Raw genomic sequence first — 19,321 nt, forward strand, 5'->3', positions numbered from 1 at the left:
TTTAAAGCTAATATTTCCATTAGAGCGATTTGGTTTCCAAGATTTTTCGAATTTCGACTACGGCTAGTGCGGAAAAGTTGTCATGTGGTATAAAATTTACCTATAGAAATTTGCATTGACCTACAAGCTCATCTTTGGTTCCCACATCTAAATCAATTTATGAAAAATGGTAAAAATCCTGTACTTAGCGGATATAGATACTAACAAGCCGTGTCATTGCATCTTTTATCATTTGTGGGCATTTCCCCAAAAATTATCAACATTGTTATATAATTACTAATGTAACTAGATTTATTTTATATATATACTTGCAGAGGGTGCCCGCGTTGTAGAGCTGAATGGAGGGGAATATAAACAAAGAATGAATGTAGAAGAAAAGAGAAAGGGATGTAGAAAGATACATAGGAAGACGAGAAGACGGAAGAAACAGAGTGAAGGAGAAAAATATAGAAAGAGAGAAGGAAAAAGATGCTTTATTTTGGTCAAAACTGGCTCTTAATGACCCAGAAGGCCCAAAAAAATATCATGTTGTTATATACTTCTACTTGCTAAATTTGAGACTGATTTGTTCAACCATTTTAGATTCCATGTGAGATAATACCAAAAGCAGACTTATAAATATATTTAAGATATGATAAGTTTTTTGAGGGATCTTCAGAAGTTTTTAGAGGGCCTATGAAAAACACAAAAAGGGCTAGCGACGTCACTACTAAGAATACATGTTTATTTATTTTGAATAAGATAATTTTAATACACATTTTCTTCTCCTATAAAAATAATTTTAAAGTTTTTGTTCTAAAATTGATCTATGGAAAAAAAAAGGAAAAAAGTTAGGAAATTTTTTATGATCCACATATTATGTGAATCCTTGTTTTACCTTTGTTATACAATTTTCTTATTTTATCCTCTCTTTTTCCTCCATAGGGTAGCTTTAAAAAAAAAATGTATATATTTTTTATGGGCAATAATTAATTAATGCAAAATAAAGACTACACATAAATACTACATTTTAATGTTAATTGGCTAAATAATTAACTTTTGTCTTCTTTCAAACTTTGAACTAGATCTGCTACCTAAAGATGACATTGTAGGAAAATAAAATTTTGCATGGGTTATTTCCTTACCAAGCTCCAACTTTCACGAACAAGCCATAATCGACATTCTAAAAAAGTTGAAAAACAAAACGCCCTAATTTCCATCCCCTACACAAATACCTTATATGTTTGGGATAATCAAAAACGGAAGTATCAAAGTTTGAGTCCTTTCAGACCATTTTTGCCGTAGTACGGGACATTTTAGTTTAGGATATTCTTAATTGGCTATTTTAGGCCTCTTTTTCCGTGACAAATATGATGCATTGAGCAAAAAACTGTACTTTGAATATTTTTTAGTATTTGGTTAAAAATATTTACCCATTGTTTTTAATAATTTAAGGACTCTAAGATGAGCTTCATGATTTGCAGCTTCCCTGTTTTATCACAGACTAACGGTAGTATCTGAGTGTCAGCTAAAAGACAAATTTTGCTTTAATAATAAAACAATTCTCTTGTTATATATACATGCACACGCCAGCAAAATTTCATTAATAAAACTACAATATTATTTCTTATATCAAAAATATGTACATTATATACATCAGGGAGCACTATATTGAGTGCTCCCTGATGCATACACACTTGGTGTTAAATTCACAAGCCTACAATATTTCATTGATCCTTATTTCTTGGATCAAAATATATTTATGATATCCCTCAGGGGGCACTATATACAATAGGACGGGCCGTTTTGAAGGGGTAAGACCACTTTTTAACTTTTTTATCTGCTGACACTCGATTGAAATTACAAATACTGACTTTTATTATACCAAAAATATTTAATACAAAAAGATTAGTATTATTTTATGGTGTATTGATAATTATAATCCAAATCGAACGATGTTTTAAGCCCAAATTTATTCAAAAATAAATATTTTTCATACTTTTTAGGGTAGTACCCGTATTAGTTTTGATGAGAAGCAAAACCAAAGTGTTTTTTTAACAATAATTACTAGAGCCAGTGCTGGTTTTAAGGGGGTTCTATCCCTAAGGCTCGTGCTTTTACAAAAAAAAAAAAAAAACCAGCATAGGAACCCAGCATTTTATCTTTATTTAAGGTCCCACTCAATGGTAAAACAGCCCTGACCACAGACATTTTCATGAGAATCAATCGAAGTAAACTTATTATTCGTTCCTTTTTGCCATTATGCAGAATAACAATAGCTTATTAGATGTAGATTTATTCCCATAAAAAGCTAATAATTCCATCACACAAGCAACCAGCTTTTCCAGTGGGGTAAAATCTCCTTAATACATGTTATTCGGTTCCGAAATCAAAGTCAAGAAATGTAGTGTCCGTCATCCAACACCGAGGCCCTCAAAGCCACGTTTAATTCCTTTTCAAATTCTCAAAATGTATTGAGATCAGGAAAAACAATAACAACTGAGTAATTATTATTTATATAGTACTTTTGGATTACGTCTTACCCCTAATACACAACAACGTCCCTTTGAGGAAGTGGAAACGCCTCTAATATTTCAAGTTCATTTAGCTTGTTTTACTTGGTATTTTTTTGTATGTTTATTATACTGTTTATAACTAATTTTAACATAAAAATGTGAATTTGGAATAAAAAGGACATTAAATTTAAAATAAACACATAGATTTTTACAAAACAAAATCTCAATTATGCCAAAATATTAAATTTTCATTGATAATTGTTTTTGAAATTTACGATAAATGTATTTTTACCAAGACAAAAATTACATACATAGTTTTATAGGAAAAATTTTGCTCAATTTTCTCAAATTTCCAATTCTTTGATTTTTTTTTCTACTGCAAAGAAATTTACAATTTGAAATAACAACAAATTAGATAAAAATATATAGCTGGGGATTTTAAACTTGTAGTAGGATTTTATGACGATTTTATCACCCTTCTTTATCCTTTCAAGCTTTATTTACGCAACCAAACGAAAACTGGAACCAAAATAAAAAAGTTTTGTTTTCATGTCTAAAAGTCTAAAAATGTCGGAGCTACAACAAAAAAGGCAACGCCTGTGTGTTTAAAATGGCGGATTAATTCAAATAACAAGAATTATTTATATGGAATTGGACACTACTTTGATGATCCTTAACACTAAAGCAAATTAGAAAGATATTTCTATAAATTGAGTCTAGATTACATTAATATTCTTTAACAAATAATAATCGAGAGGGAGTAAAAAGCCTTTTATATGGATTAGCAAATTAAACAGTACAGAGTAGTTATTTGTAATAGTATTTAATTAGGATTGTATCCCAGCTATTTCTAACTATAAGATTTCAATATCCAGAAACAATATGACTTACTTCGTTGGCCTGCCTCCATCTGGCCTTCACACAGCTCTGGCCTGAATCCCCTGGACTTTGCAGATTGTGACTTTCTTAGAGAAGAATGTCAGCCGCCAGGGCGTCCGCAGGGTAGGGCTGTAGTCCCCCCACCCTACTAATACATTTTTGCTTCTAACAAGATAATTTAAAAATATAAAATACCAGTTAATTTTGAAAAATAAAATTCCAAAAACCAAGCCCCTCCCAAAATATAATCCTGCGGACGCCCCTGGGCGCACCTTTCATCAAAATTTGGATTAGTTTCGACCTACTATCATAACAGCGTGGTGTGCCATGCACACTGCCTCCCTCGTTAGGAGTTATCAATCTGTTCGCTATCATGCATAGGCTGATATTGCTTGTGAAGAATGACATATTGGGGAAAAAAATATAGCTAAATATAAAACATATTTAAACATATCACGAATTTGTTTGTTTTGTCTTCTTTTGATTCCAACATTATCACGTTTTTCGTCAGTTAACCGATTTGAAGTCTAGATGGAGAACAAAGCATTTTCTCCGGGGCACCTGGGATGGTGTCGGTGATCTTCCAAGGCGTCGTGGGTATAGTTTCCTTTCTGATAAAATACTTGATCAAGTTGAATTGAAAAAAAGTAAGTGGGGTCAACAACCATCAAGTTGAACACACTAATACTATTATAATATACAGACGGATCCAAAGATGAGAAAGGCAACAGAGGAGCGGGATGGGCTATCACTCGAGGTGACATGTCAATTTATCAATCAGCAGCATCATTAAATAACGAAGCATCAGTCTTCCAAGCAGAAACTATCGCCATCACACAATCAGTGTGACGAAGACAATCCATCAAAAACGTACTCACTAGATCGGATTCTCAATGCGCAATTGCTGCTATTCTAAATCCGTTTACAAAAAGCGATACAGTTAAGAAGTGCAAAGAAGTATTGAACATTGGCAAATTTGAAATAAATATATATATATACACTGGTCATCTTATCATTTCTATGAATAAATTTTGGCTATACAAATGTATAGCCACGCGTCCAATAAAATATTACGAAGCCATATGAAAATACAGTATTGAACAAAATACTATGTAGGATTTTTATATTAATAGGACTAATCAGAGTCTGGGAGATCTTCAGAGATAAATAGCATTGTGCATGGTTAACTTATTTGGCTAACTCCCAAATGATTTCGGTCCTTTTTTCTATTCCTTTCTGGAGAAAGGGTTGCAGGATACAATAAAGGTAACGACGTAATTACGCATGCTTACAACATTATTTGTCAGTTTGAATATCTCTTGGACTTGATTATAGTCGACATCGTATTTTCTGCCATCGCTTGATTAGTATGAGATATTAAGAGGGGTCGGTGTTATTGACTAACTACCAACTGATTTTGAGTCTTTTTTTATTTCTCCTTTAGGAATTTTTTTATACCTATTGTTGTTTGATATAGTTTTATTTTATGTTTTTTATTTAATGAGAAGATGATTTCTACGAGTACAATTATAAATAACATAATTAATAAAGATCTTCTCAAAATGTTTGCACACGAACAAACTTTGATGAAAAAATGGTTGAAGAATATATGTATGTAGGTGAAAGGGTGGTTAAAGTAATCAATTCACTAAATTTCATGTAGGGTAGGTACAGTCTTCAATACTTTTTATACCGCTTTTGTTTTGATAGTTCCTCTTCCATAATATTTTTTTAAAAGTCCTTTGTTTTAAAGTACATATATAAAGGATTTTAGACTTTGAAATAAAGCACAGTTTAAGGTGGGGATGTTTGGGGAGTATTTACTTTCTATTTGAAAGAGAATCCATCTCCAGTTGGATCCAAAATCCATGGATAATTGTTGGGACATTCCATACATGTGTGTAATCTAAGGGTTTCACCTGGGAGTTCTCTGGTTGTCAATGGGCATGGATTTGGGAGTGAGCAGTAAGGTTGACCCTTAACATCACATTTCTCTTTCCATTCAGCGAAATCTCTAAGTGCAGTCAACTCTGTAGGGTTTTGCATCCATTGAATAACCTAGATTAAAGAGGTGGAAAATGGTGACTATAAAAGTGAACAAAGATACTAAGGAGTAACAAACCTGGAGCATGGTTACGAAGTAAACGTCGTTCCGGTCAATCATCTCATCGATGAATTTTATGAGTTCCTCAACGAATCCTTTGTTTTGTTTGAGCCATGCAGCATGGAAATGAAGACCTAGAGGTGCCCTGTTGGTCTCGAAATGACGGTTAAAGTTGTGTCTCAAGAGACGAGCAAATTGATCTGGTGCCATAATATTTGAACAGGAGGAAACCATGTGGCAACCAGGCAGATTTTCATCAAAACTAGGGTCATCTCGTCTATCCAATTCGTTGATTACCATTTCCCAAACGGGGTGGCTACGTGATGGGCAGTTTTGTGCGTTACCGTGGCACTTATGGGGCATTCTGTAGTAGAGAGTGTATGGCCAAATTGGAACTCGGCTCAAAGGAGAAGTTATGGAAGAGTCGTACACAAAGAATTGATCTGCCATCATTTCAAATTGTTTATTGCCGCCAACTCTAAGGAAGGGTGCTCTTACACCTATCACGGAACCATCAGTGATATTGGCGAATCGTTCAACAATTAATCGATCACCAGCCATTTCAGCTAACCAATCATCATAACTTCCTTCTGTCCAATATTTAGGATCATCCTTGTTTGTGATGGAAAAGACACCGATCTCGTGTCCTCGTCTGTTGAGTTCCTGAATTGAGGAATAGTTGCTATATTTGTGAGAAATGTAAAATGTTCCTCTGAGACGGCAACCATTGGGATTTTGTCTCTCTCCGTTGAAGATTCTGTTGTACAAACCAATGTTGTCCGTATTGACAGCACCATTGAATGTGATGGTGATCATTTGAGGGACTTGTGCAGGATCAATGTTTCCTGGAACAAGGGTACCATCAGGGGAGCAATAACAATCTGGTAACTGACATTGACTCAAATCACAGTCTGGGGCTCTATTGGGATCTTGTTCGACAGAACATGCATTTTCGTCAGATCCATCCGCACAATCTGGACGTTCATCGCAGAACAGACTTTTATCGATACATTCTCCATTACCACATTGTAATTGTTCATCTGGACAAACAGGTTCGTCAGTTTTCAAGTTAGGAAGAACTCTACGTGGCTCTAAAAAGTATTAGGATTACATTTATGACGTTCCTTGATGAAAAAGTAAATTAACTTACTGGATAACTTGTCGCAGTTATCGACTTTCGCCTTCCAGTCACAAGTTTGCTTGAATATATCAAAAGCCAAACCTGCAGGGCAACGGACTGCAGCCAACCGAATGGTGCCAGCTAAGCCGGCTCTATCACATCTACATAACAATAAAAGTTATTATTAAAAATATGAAGGACAAATAAGGTAAAGTTAATGTTAAGTACCTCACAACATCACGGCAATCTCCCTCTGTTGTCAATCGAAAATATTCTTCAGACAAACGATCTTTGCACAGTTCCTCAGGGGATAAGTTCAAAAGCTCATCGTCCGTCAATTGACGTTTATATCTGTGTAGAGAATCGCTCACGACTATAATAAAAAAATTAAAAAAATGAGTAGAGTTTGACAATAGTATCACTCTCATTTATCAATGATTTTATCCAAGTTAGTTCGAGGGAGGGGGGAGAAATGGAAAGACGACTTGATATATATCTACATATAAAGTTTTCAGGGTTAAACTTTCTCTTAGAGAAATAATGAAATAGGATCCATTTTGAAATCTTTTTTTTTTTTTTCTCATCTTAGAAGAAAAAGAAAATACTCAAAAATCATTATTGTCTTTCATGAGTGAAAGTTTCAAAATAAATTGAACCTTCATCAAGAAAGAGAGAGAAAAGGGAGGAACAAATTACTTCCTGATTGATATAAGGGAAGTAAAGTAACCACAAATCATACCTTTTCTTCTGTGGTTACTCCTTTAGGAACGAACTATTCACTTATGTAATTAACTAAGGGGGAAAAAAGGATTGGTACTCAAACCATTTCCTTAAAAGTGAAGAATAAAAAAATAAAGAACAGGCGGAGCAGCACTTGACCACAGCCTGGAAAAGCCCATCACAGCTGATGCCGGCCGGCTCGATTATCATACATAACTTTCAATTAATCCAGTAGATTGATCTACCAATTAATAGGTCAAAACCACCCGGATAATCTATGCTTGAGCTGTTTAGGGTAATAAATTGTATTTTAAGAGGGCTTGAACTCTAAATGTCCTTGATCTGTGCGCCTTGAAAGGGAAACGCTATTATTGTGCCTGGCTAACAATTTTTTGGGATTTACAAAAAAACAAAAACATATATGTATGTAGTAAAAACAAGGAAAAAAAAAAAGAACGCACCCGATCCGGCGATGAATACTATAATTAAGGCCCCTGTCCTCATACTCTGGTCACAACAATTCAACTAAAACTCGATCGACCTTATGCATTTAATATTTATATAGAAGTAGTACTAAGGCATGGTAAGAAATGGTTTCTACGCGCGTATGAGGGCGGGGACAGGGATTCAAGTACGCTTCTCAGTATCATAACTCGGATTCTTTAACAAAAAAGAAAAAAGAATATACTAAAAGAACACTACAGTTTATATGTTCTTTCCTTCCACCTATATATGGCTATATATGTGTATGTTTAAAGGGGTACACCAGCCATCATGGATGCTTCTACAAATAAAATGGTTTAATATTCAAGTGCCGAAGAGCACAAAGGCAATGCATATTCTACAACTCATTTGCAAACTTGTATGGGCACTCTTCATACAAGCCTTTCACTTTCAGACTCCTAATCATATTGGTATGTGACACAAATTATGGTGGACGAATTCATTTAAAAAACAGGCAGGTCGTCGTGGTAGACGTCGTTGTTTGAAAGCGAGTCAATTAAAAAATAATAATGAAAAAGCTATTATTCTAAGAAACGGAAGATCTTCAGAATAAATCTCTCAACCTTTTATTTTAATTTGCTAGTTATATGTATATATCTTTTTATATCCTAAAAATGCATTTATCACATTCACAAGGTCGAAATCCTAGGTAAAGGCTTGACTATTTATGATTTTGGGGACCAACGTAAATGGTGTTGTAAATAGTATGTAAGACTGTGTGAGATGTTGAGGATGACCTTGTAAGTTAATTCTTTGTCTACAATGTAAATGTAGTGAAGCCTCAGAAAGTAGATATATGGTATATGTCATAATTAAAAAGATACTTTACTTAAATGAATGAATGTCATTCACAGAACAATGGAATTTAATAATCAAATAAGTATATCCATTAATATGATTCCAACATTAACTTCATATGCAGGGAGTCCTAGAATATTAGTCCATTTTACTTCAATGTCAGTAATTTAGAAGTATCCTCTGTAGAGATTTTCTTACCCAAGTTAGAAATATTGCAACTTCCAGAAGGATTGGGACTGAGCTCACACTGCGATAGTTTTATGCACTTATTGGCCTCTCTCTTCACCTGATATTAACCCTTTGATTTTACAATATATGTAGACCAATATTGCTTCCAGCAACTCCTTGATGGCATATGTATGAGCAAAATATTCCGGAAGACGTTGTGTGTATTAGTTGTAAGTTAGTGAAAAGGCGTCTCCATCAAGTTGTTAAGAACAAGGACAGTTGTAGGATAATATTTAATCTGTATTATACATATGATATTCTACGTGTATAACCCTTTATCAATGTGTAATTTAATTTTATTTAATGTAACCACATATTTTGAGTAATAAAGTATTAATTTAAAAATTTATGTAGACTATTAACTAATCTCCATGACGTTTGGTATCATTTCTTGGAAGGGTATCTATACGGAGTATGGTCTTGTATTAGAATATGAATTGATACTTTTTTACAGGTTTAATATTGTAGATACAAGTTCATACCTAATTGATTGCAATCCTAAATAGAAACAATGAAAGGTGGAGTCCAATTCAATTCTTGGCGTAAGTACAATATACAAAATTGATGTGGTAAAAATATAATCATTCTACGTTGGGGAATAAATACTTTTGTATATACGCAGTACTGTAAAGGTACAAATTAAAATTCAAAGCTAAATTATTTTAAGAGTGAAACAGCTCTGAAGAGTATTATACATATTTACTTATCGGTTCATAATACATTCAATGGAATAAGTATTGTTGTGCCGATCCTGATTCCTTAGTTGGGACTGAAGATTACAGTCCAGTTCAGTCCTAAAAGTTATAAAGTAGGTCCATGGTGACGTCACTAAATTAAATATATTCTTTTTTCAATTAGTTCTAGTACTAACAGTCCCAAAGACAAGTTCTTAGATTGGACTCACACAACACTAGGTGTAAGTATATTAAGTTATAGAAAAGAAAAAGGGAATGCTAAGGCGACTAATGTAAAGCTAGTGATGAAAGTAATGTGTAGAATGGGCATGTAAAAAAAACAACACAAAAAAGGAAAATCGTCATGGTTACCCGGACAATTTGAAGAGTGTTTTGAAACAGAGGCTCTTAACGTTTTATTATCAGATGTAACAAGAGGTGAAGGAGAGAAGAAGGTAATAAAGAAGGGATTACTAGGATGTCGGTTCAAATCTTTATATTTTTTTAAATATTTATTGCAATAATTAATATTTATTTTTAATTATTTTATCTAGTTTACAAATATTTTATTTCAATTTTTATATATCTATATAATTCTATTTCGTCTTTCAAAATATTCATGATAGATTTTGAAGATTATTCTGATTATAATTCAATTTAAGAATAAATAATAATTATTGATCCTATAATTGAATAAGATTCGTGAGTATGTACAAACTTTGGTCTATTGAATCCTTTCATGTTTTCGGAAATGATATAATTTTATGTCTGCATATAATTTTGAAATAGATTTAATTACATTGTGAGTATATGGTTTGACTCGGGAGATGAATCAAAGACATAATAATCCTTACAATTAGGATTTGTGAGCAATCGTTCAATGCCTCAAAAAATTTCTCACTTTGACCTTTTTGTGAAAAATTGCACATTTTGCCTTTTGATTATGTGAAAATTGCTAAATTTTCTACACTGGTACGAAATAAATAGAGAAAAGTTGGAACCTAGTTAGATTAAAAAATAGCTTCTAATTATTCTTAGATGATATTTTTCTGTGGAAATCCACCTCCAAAAACCTCCCTTCGTTAGGTCCTCTTTTTTAAGTTAAAAATGATGCAATCAGGGTTATGTGAGCGACCCATATTATGACAACAGCCAATAGGAGAAGGAGAAATTCCGCCCCTAATTGACTCTTGAATAATCCCCTTGAATCTTGCAACAAAATAGCGATGCTTTTTGCACCAAATTGGAAATCCTGAACTTCCATTTATGCAAATGGTTGGACATATAATACATGGCAATGATATTTTAACACAACTTCTGAAGGTCTCACCATCTTCAAATATGTTCCAACTACTTACGTGTACGTTGAATGGTCTTTTAGTATGTTTAAAACTACTAATATTAATCGAAGATAACCAATTACGGATCGTATGCTGTTGTGATGTGAAAGAATTTGCCGAGCTATTGCTGCTGATTATCAACACTCCGTGCATTTCTTCTCTATCAACTCGTTACTTTTTTGTATCACGCAACCTTTCCTATTTTTATTAAAAAAAAGAAATACTATAAAATGAGCCCGTATCCTCCGGTAGTTAGCCATATATGCCAATCATACAAACCACTATTTATCCCCTAAGCACTACCAGAATATCATTAGTCCAATTAATATTAAAATTCTACATGGTATTTTATTCGATACTGTATATATTATTGATAAATTTATTCATAGAAATAATAAAATTGGCGATATATACAACGACCACGAGGGATCAACCAAAAATTGTATTCCAGTCCTTCTTGAAACAGAGCATAACTTATTATTCGTTTATTTATCAAAAAGAATAAATTATGAAATAGCCATGAAGTATCAAGTGAGATGAGTGAATCGACAGCTGAGAACAAAATACATAGGGTATTTTTGTGTTAGGCAGGTAACGCCGTGCTATGGGTTTCAAAATAAGTTCTCTAAAGTATGAATTTTGCACGAGAAAGGGAATGAGGTTACTATACAGCTGTTGAACCATGAGAACAAAACATGAAATAAACAAAAAAATATAATAATAACATGACTTTCAGATTGTCAGATTATATTTAGAGCTGGTTCATTTGAGTTGAGCTCTGACAAATAAACAAAATATGTAAATAAAGGATTTGGAAATTTGTTTTTGTTTTTGTATTTCCCGTATTACATTCTATTTATAGTAAGTTGGTTCAAAAACAAATTCATGGATTACTCCCTCTTGTCACAAACTTTATAATGTATGTATTGTACCTCTTGTTACCAATTCGACATTTCCAATGCCTTTTTATTCGTAGAAGGATCAATCATATACAATAAAGTTCATGTGAAGGAACAGAGGTTGTTGGGACGAGAATAACGGTATTTGGAGGGTTCTTAGTGTTCATTGTTAAACACATTGTACGCTCAGAGTTTGGATCGTATATACCGGGTGTGTAATTGAAAAGAAGACACTTTGAATCCGGAATTTTAGCAAGTGTATTTTCGAAAACTAGGGGAGCTGCATTAACTAAACTTTGTATGGATGTTGTCACATGTGTTTCCATTTCTGATCTCCATTATGGACTCAATCGACTTTGATTATGGCCTTGATGTGCCGCAGTAATTGGAGCTAATGGAGTTCCAATCCTCATTAACGGAACCCTTGAAAACTTCAAGATTCGGTTCCCCTTGTCCCACAGGCCCTGGTTTCGACATGCCATCAGAGGGAAAAGTCGAGTGGGTTGGAATCGAGCAAGTATAGAGGCCCTAATCTTTTCCGGAAGAAGGGAATATTGGTATCTAAAAAGGACTGCGTAACATTTGCTATGTGTACCGGTATACCATCTTGTGAAAGTACCGCATTGCCTCTGAGATCCTGTCCCCGATCCAGGGAATTAACTAATTCCTCAACGTGTCGACGTAGTCAGTAGTGTCCAGCCTGTGCCCTCTTTTGAACCAGATGAGTGATTTGAGCCAGTCCATTGGATGTAACGAAACCCAAGCTTATCACTGATGCGGGGTGCTTGGAGGTGATCAGAGTGCAAACTTCCTTACGATGCCTATACCGTCGTTACTTGTCTTCTTGACGTTGTAATTAGTCTGCTTGATTGTATTGATTGTGTAAGTACAAACAACTTGTCAGCTGATGGGAGGAATTATAAATTTTATAAGTTTATCTTATTCCTCTCCTTTGTAAGTGGCCAGATTTCAACTGTACACCCGATATGTTTATATGCAGAGGATACCAGGGACTGTTGCAACACTTTTGAGACTGTTTTGACTTTGAATTCAACTACGCAAATTTTAGAAGAATATATGTCTGCTATTATTTGAATGTATTTAAAGTCTATAACCGTCGAGAGAGAACTACATAGAGGCCACAAGATGTGCAAATGATTGAGCAAATATATCGGCTGACGCCATATATTAATTTGTTTTTGTTATATTGAGCGTGTTCATGTGGTGTCAATTATTTTGTGGGCCTAAACAATTAAGTTTTAAAACAGAAATCCCCTTTTTTCATTCATGATTAATATTAAGTTAACTATTGGATGTTAAAATGGGACCAACAAATACCTGAAAGGACTTAAACCTTTTATCCTTCTTTATTTTAAAGTTATTTGCCGCTTGCGAGAAGCAATACAAAGAAAACGTCTGGAATTGTGGAAAAACAATTAATGGCTTTTGCATCATGCCCATGCTCACTCATCTTTGCTTGTGAGAGATTGTTGGCCAAAAACAATACCACAATCATCCTCAGCTACCATTTTCCCGGATTTGGCCGCATGTGACCGCATGAAAAACTGAAGATACCTATGAAAGGACGTAGATTTGCAACGATTGAGGAGATAAAGACTGCATCGCTGGAAGAGCTCAAGGATATATCGAAAAGTACATCGGGGATTAGAAATGCGTTCGCACAAGTATCTTGTATCTGAGTGGGATTACTTTGAAGGGAACAACATCAATATTGATGAATAAATATATAAAATTCCCTTAAAAACACAAAGTCACCTTAATTTTTGAACATAACTTGTATATATATTCAGAGTGTGGATCGTATATTATATTTATATACATATGTCATGATAACTCCATTTCAAGCACATAATCAATTAAAAACATCTGCCAGAAAGCAATGCGTAGCAACGGAATTACAACTCTGAAGAAGTCTAACTTCTTCCATATTATCCAAAACAGTTTATATACTATACAGTAGCATACCTGCTATTTTAATAATTAGCAAAAAGGTATATATCATTCAATCTTCGTCACTCCAAGCTACATCAATGTTATTTATAATCTATACTTATATACGTTAGTGTTGGATCGTTCTAAAAATACTATCAAGCCCACTTAATTTTGAACTCACTTATACTAAAGATTACATTATATTTTGTTGTTAGCTGTCGATTTTCCCAATTATTTTATACTAATCGGTGTTTTGTACTTTCTTGATTGGTTGAAGTCATATTAGGTATTTTTAATATGGGAATAATTCCCCATCAAATGTTGAATTACAATTCTATAGTTGGGAGTATTTGGCCAACTACCAAGTAATTTTGAGTATCTCTCCCTGTTTTTTAATGAAGGAATGGTTGCAAGATACAATAAAGGTAACTAAGTACTAAGACTGACCTGTATCACACAGTTTTACCTCGCTAACCCAAGAATATACATTGCATTATGTTGTCATATGTCAATTATATTTATTCATTTCTCTTAATGAGTGGTCTAAACGTGGATTGGTTGAATTAGAACAAGTTTTTGTTAATCTGTGAACACTTATTGAATATTATTTCCATTGTTGTGAAGAATTGGCCAACTGCCAACTGTTTTTCGGCCTTTTTTCTGTTTATTTTCTGAGGAAAAATTGCAAGATACAATAAAGGTAACGACGGCCTTTAGCACAAGTTGTTATGGGGTAGTCCATTCAAATCTGAACACTTAATAATTCAATAATTAAAGAAGGTTGAGTGATTGAAATTAAGTAATATTGCCATATATTAAACTGCATAAACAATTAGTTGCCAAATGAAACAAACCTGAACTCTCTAGCTTACGCACAATTCGAGAAAATGACACTTGAACGTGATCGACAAATTTCCATTCGCGCACTCCAAGGAGTTGGGTGTCCCCAGGATCTCCGTTAGCAAAAAATAAAAGATTTTGGTCATATAACATTTGCACAAGCTTAAACTGCGAATTGAACGGAAATAAACTATATATGTACGCAATTTCTTAAATGTTGTCTATAGAGAGATACTTATAATCAAGGACATTCGTGAAGAAGAAGAAGTTTTGGAAGACATAAAAAAGCGGATAGCCTCGAACAACACCTACCCAATTCAATAAACCTTCAAGGCCAATCAACAGAAAGGATTACTTAAATTCAATGTAGTGATATATACATTCTTTGTTCGAATTTACATATAAAAATCCCCCTGTCAATGTAGTGTTTAAACTCCATGTATGTATTTAAAAAATAAAACGCAATGTAATTATAAATCTAACTGCGTATGTAAAATTATGCACATAGCCCTTTGTTTCAGGGGAAAATAATATGCAGCCACGTACTTAGCTAACAAATGGCTACCTAATAACAGATGATGTTTTTTTCCATACTTTTTGAATGCATTATGGGTAGTGTTGTGTTGACTTGAGTCGAGTCAAACCGAGTTGAAAAATACGACCAACAAAAAAAATTAATACACTTGCCTGCCAGCCATGGGGCACAGTTAAGGGGTTTTCATTAGGGACGTTTTAATGTTTCTTCCGTTACGGAAAAAACGACGTCATAATTTTTTTCTTCCTTTGGCATTTACAAACTTCATTAGCAATGGTCAAAATCCAGTGTAGAATGGACATGTTAAAAAAAAGAAACCGAAAATCAACATGGTAACCCTGACAATTTGAAGAATGTATAGTAGGAGAAAAAGAATAACGCTCATGACGCTTCATTAGATCAGCTACAATCAGCTGTCGCAAGAAAAGAAGGAGAAAAGGACATTTGCTAGAATTAATCCGATTTGGATTCCCAATTCTACTCTGAGTCCAACAAGGACTTATAATTATAACTCTGCAACAGATCCCCAGGGTTACGCTCCGTCTTTTATGAACACATCCAAATGTTGAATAAGGTTTAGAATATGTATAATGGAATCTATTTAGGAAACGATGTTCACTACTCAAAAATTAAATAATAATGACAACTGCTAAGGAAAAGAAAGTTCCTTCTTTATATTACCAATTACAAATTAACGGACCAGCTAAAAGAGACACCGGATTTACATCATTTTTCATTATACACTTTTTTTTCCAAATACAAACTATCCAAATTTATTATACAAATAGCCCTAATAAAAAATAACTGATTTTTTGGCACAATTGCAAGGTATGGACTTGGCAATCATGTTGTTTCAACAAGACAGTGCAACTTGTCACACATCAAACGTTGTAATTTACTTATTGCTAAGCAAATTTAGCGAGCGCGTTATTTGGAGAAATGGACCAATTAATTGGCCTTCTCGATCGTGCATTTAACACCCATAGATTATTTTCTTTTGGATCATGTGAAGTCATTGGTCTACACCCATAAGCTGACCACGTTTTACAACTGATTTTCTGCCTTTTTTTAGTGGTTTTTTTTTAAGTTAAATTAATTCAGATTTCAGATTTTTTTTTTATTCAAGTAGCAGAAATGTACTTTGCTACATGTTGAAGTCCCATTTTATGAGTTAGTCTACTTTTTATATACATAAGTAGTAAATTACTTGAAGATAGTTGTATAATTCGTTGCAAAGAAGAAAATTGATCGTCTAAAATCGAGAAGGCATATCATTTAACCTGAAAATAAGGAGAACTCCTAAAACTCGACTGGAGAAGACCGAATAAATCAGGATCGACACAACACTACGTACAAGTAAATATTACATTTAATGAAAATCATTATTGTTTAAAAATGAAATAGAGCGTTTTCCTGTGACGTCACAATTTTGGATGTCGTCCATTTTGGGAACCTAAACAACCAAGTTATATAACCATGAAAACTCTTTCTTATTAATATGTATAAAAATAGTGAAGTATTGGATGTCAAAATGGGACAAAGAAATAAAAGGACTTAAACCTTATTGTCCATAAATTTTTTCTTGTTGAATTGTCTTGTTTTCATATATAGGTATATCAAGGACGTCCACAGAATTATATTTGGGCCCGGGGGAGGTCTTGACTTTTGGATTTTTTTTGAAAAAAGATTTAAAAAGTAAATTTTTTTTTTAAATTTCAAAAATCCATGAGTACTCACGAAATTTTTAAAAAGAAATATCAAATTTTGAATTTTTTTAGTGGAAAAATTTCCAAAAATGAAATTTTAAATATTAAATTTTTGAAAAAAATTCAAAAATCCATTGGTAATCACAAAAATTTCAAAAATTAAATTTTTTTTCCAAAAAAATGCATAGTTATTTACAAAAATTATTGTTTTTTGGAAAAAAATTCAAAGATTAATTTTTTTTGCAAACAAACTCAAAAATCAATAGCTATTAACAAAAAATTATTTTTTTTTCGGGAAAAACTTTAAAAGTCCACAGCAGTTCTCAAAAAATTTCAACAATTAAATTTCAAATATGAAAATTTTCCTTCTCCGCTGCATATCGTTCCCAAGAAACTTTTTATTAAAGAAAATGAATCTTTAAAAAAAAAATGGTACTCCTATTTCTCTGTAAAATTTTTCATCTTCTCCTAAAAAAGTTCTAGCAAAAGTAAAAATAAATTAATTTGGGGGGGGCACAGCAATTCCTCCCCCTGCGGACACCTCCAGTATAATACCCTATATTGTATTAAAGTTATGGTTTTACATCGTTATATAATCTTATTTCCTTGTTGTATATGAAAATTAACAATCGTAATGAAAAGGATAAAATATTTTTCTATAAATATCCAATTGTTATTCTTCATAATGGATCAAAACATCGTAATAAAAAAAGTAAAAATCTACCATTTTTATTCATAAAACTATATGATGGAGTTTTTGAAGGTTTTTGAAAATTTATATGACTTCACCTTAGAACAAACTATGATTTTTTTCATTGTGATCGGAAATGTTACATTATATACACTTCCAAAAGCCAGTATATATTTTTGAGGAACTTACTAAGCAGTTTCTCCGATTCAAAAAGAGATGAACTCTACTTCCGTTGTGTTTCTAAGCGGAACTCTTCAAATATGCCATGATAAACCCCGGTCCACGGGTTGTGCACAATTCATCCCTTAAAATCGGATATGTATAATACTTCATTAGTCCAATAACTAATAACGAATACAAGTATAACACATACCTATTATATTTCTGAGTGTATAAAACTGTTTTGTTTGATGCTTAGAAGAGAATCCTCGACGATAGAATTTGACCTACTTTGGGGCCCAGCCCGTTTACTGGCACAACTTGTGGTTAGAGGTGTGTTATAACATATTATGAAAGGGTCGTAAATACTTGGAAATCCAGCTGCGATTGAGTTTTAACTGATCTGGGGCCCGGTGCTTCACCTGTACAACCTGTAGGCTGGGGATATTAAATGGAGTATTTCATGGCAAGTTTTTTCATCATTCAATAATTTTATCATCCGAATATAATATTAATGGCAACGAAATTGCACAGGATAATAGTGTCTTGCAATGAACTTACTCTCAATCATATTGCTTAAAGTGATGTTGCTTCACGTTTGTATTAGCTATAACAATTTTGTCTCACAATGATACTGTACACGGCAATTTTACCACACAACGATTTTGTCTGCAATATTTTTCACATAATCATTTTAAAGTGAATCACTACTGTATTGTGCTGATATAATGTTTATTAATACATATATAATAATTTTCTGCAAAAGAACACTGAATAATGTACTTATACGACACATATAGCATATGAACAATACTTATTCATCATAATATCATGTTAAATTCAATTAAAATATGCAATCGTATATATCAATAAACTTAATATCATTTTTCGGCCAAATGTCCAATATAGTCCTTAGGCGAAATGTCCGTTCAGCAAATTGTTCTTCAGCAAAATGTACATTCAACACATAGTCCTGCAGCGAAATGTCTGTTCGGCAAATTGTCCTTCGGCTAAATGTCATTCCGAGAGTGGTCCTTCGGCAAAAAATGTTTCGACCAAAAGTACGCTAACGATATAGAAAGAGAGAAGGAAAATGAAGTTATATTTTAGTCAAAAACAGGCTCAGAGGACCAGAAAATATCATAAGAACATCCTTGTTTATTTTTTTGCGTCTACTTGCTAAGTTTCAAACTGATCTGTTCGACCTTTTTAGATTCCATGTATGATATTACCAAAAACAGACTTATAAGATATGATAAAAATTTTGTGGGGCCTTCAGAAACATTTAGGGGAGCTCAAGTAGGTGCTCAAACCACTGATGTTCTTTTTGATTTTTTTTTATATTCCATGTCGTGGCCCATTATAGTAAAGTCAATCACTACAACCAGCCACTTCCAGCTTCAACTATATCATCCAATCTGGCCCTGAATCTGACACCGCCCTTGCTGAGGAACTCCTTGTCCTTGTGGGCCACTGCCTCGAGAATGGAAGCCCACAATGAGTTAACCCTAATGTTTATTTTACTCTCTTTTCAAGAGGCCCCAAACATAGAAGATGTTCAGATCTGGGAATCTGTATGAGCCCAACTGGTTTGCCCAAAACATAAATGTATTATAAATATTGTTTTTACCTTAATAAGTCTGGTTCCAATTACCCGATTTGGACAAACTGCACCA

At 33.4% G+C, this 19,321-nt stretch overlaps 1 protein-coding gene across 1 annotated transcript; it reads right to left on the reverse strand.

Moving 5' to 3' along the window:
• Positions 1–4,851: 4,851 nt before the first annotated feature.
• Positions 4,852–7,934, reverse strand: verm (LDLa and CE4_CDA_like_1 domain-containing protein vermiform). Its single transcript, XM_040709372.2, has 5 exons — positions 7,780–7,934; positions 6,827–6,971; positions 6,629–6,759; positions 5,497–6,569; positions 4,852–5,432 (listed from the first exon to the last, which is right to left on the reverse strand). The coding sequence occupies exons 1-5, from the start codon at positions 7,820–7,822 to the stop codon at positions 5,202–5,204; spliced, it is 1,623 nt and encodes a 540-aa protein (XP_040565306.1). The 5' UTR covers positions 7,823–7,934; the 3' UTR covers positions 4,852–5,201.
• Positions 7,935–19,321: the final 11,387 nt, after the last annotated feature.

Source organism: Lepeophtheirus salmonis, chromosome 3 (assembly GCF_016086655.4).
Source record: "Lepeophtheirus salmonis chromosome 3, UVic_Lsal_1.4, whole genome shotgun sequence".
Lineage (NCBI taxonomy): Eukaryota > Metazoa > Arthropoda > Copepoda > Siphonostomatoida > Caligidae > Lepeophtheirus > Lepeophtheirus salmonis.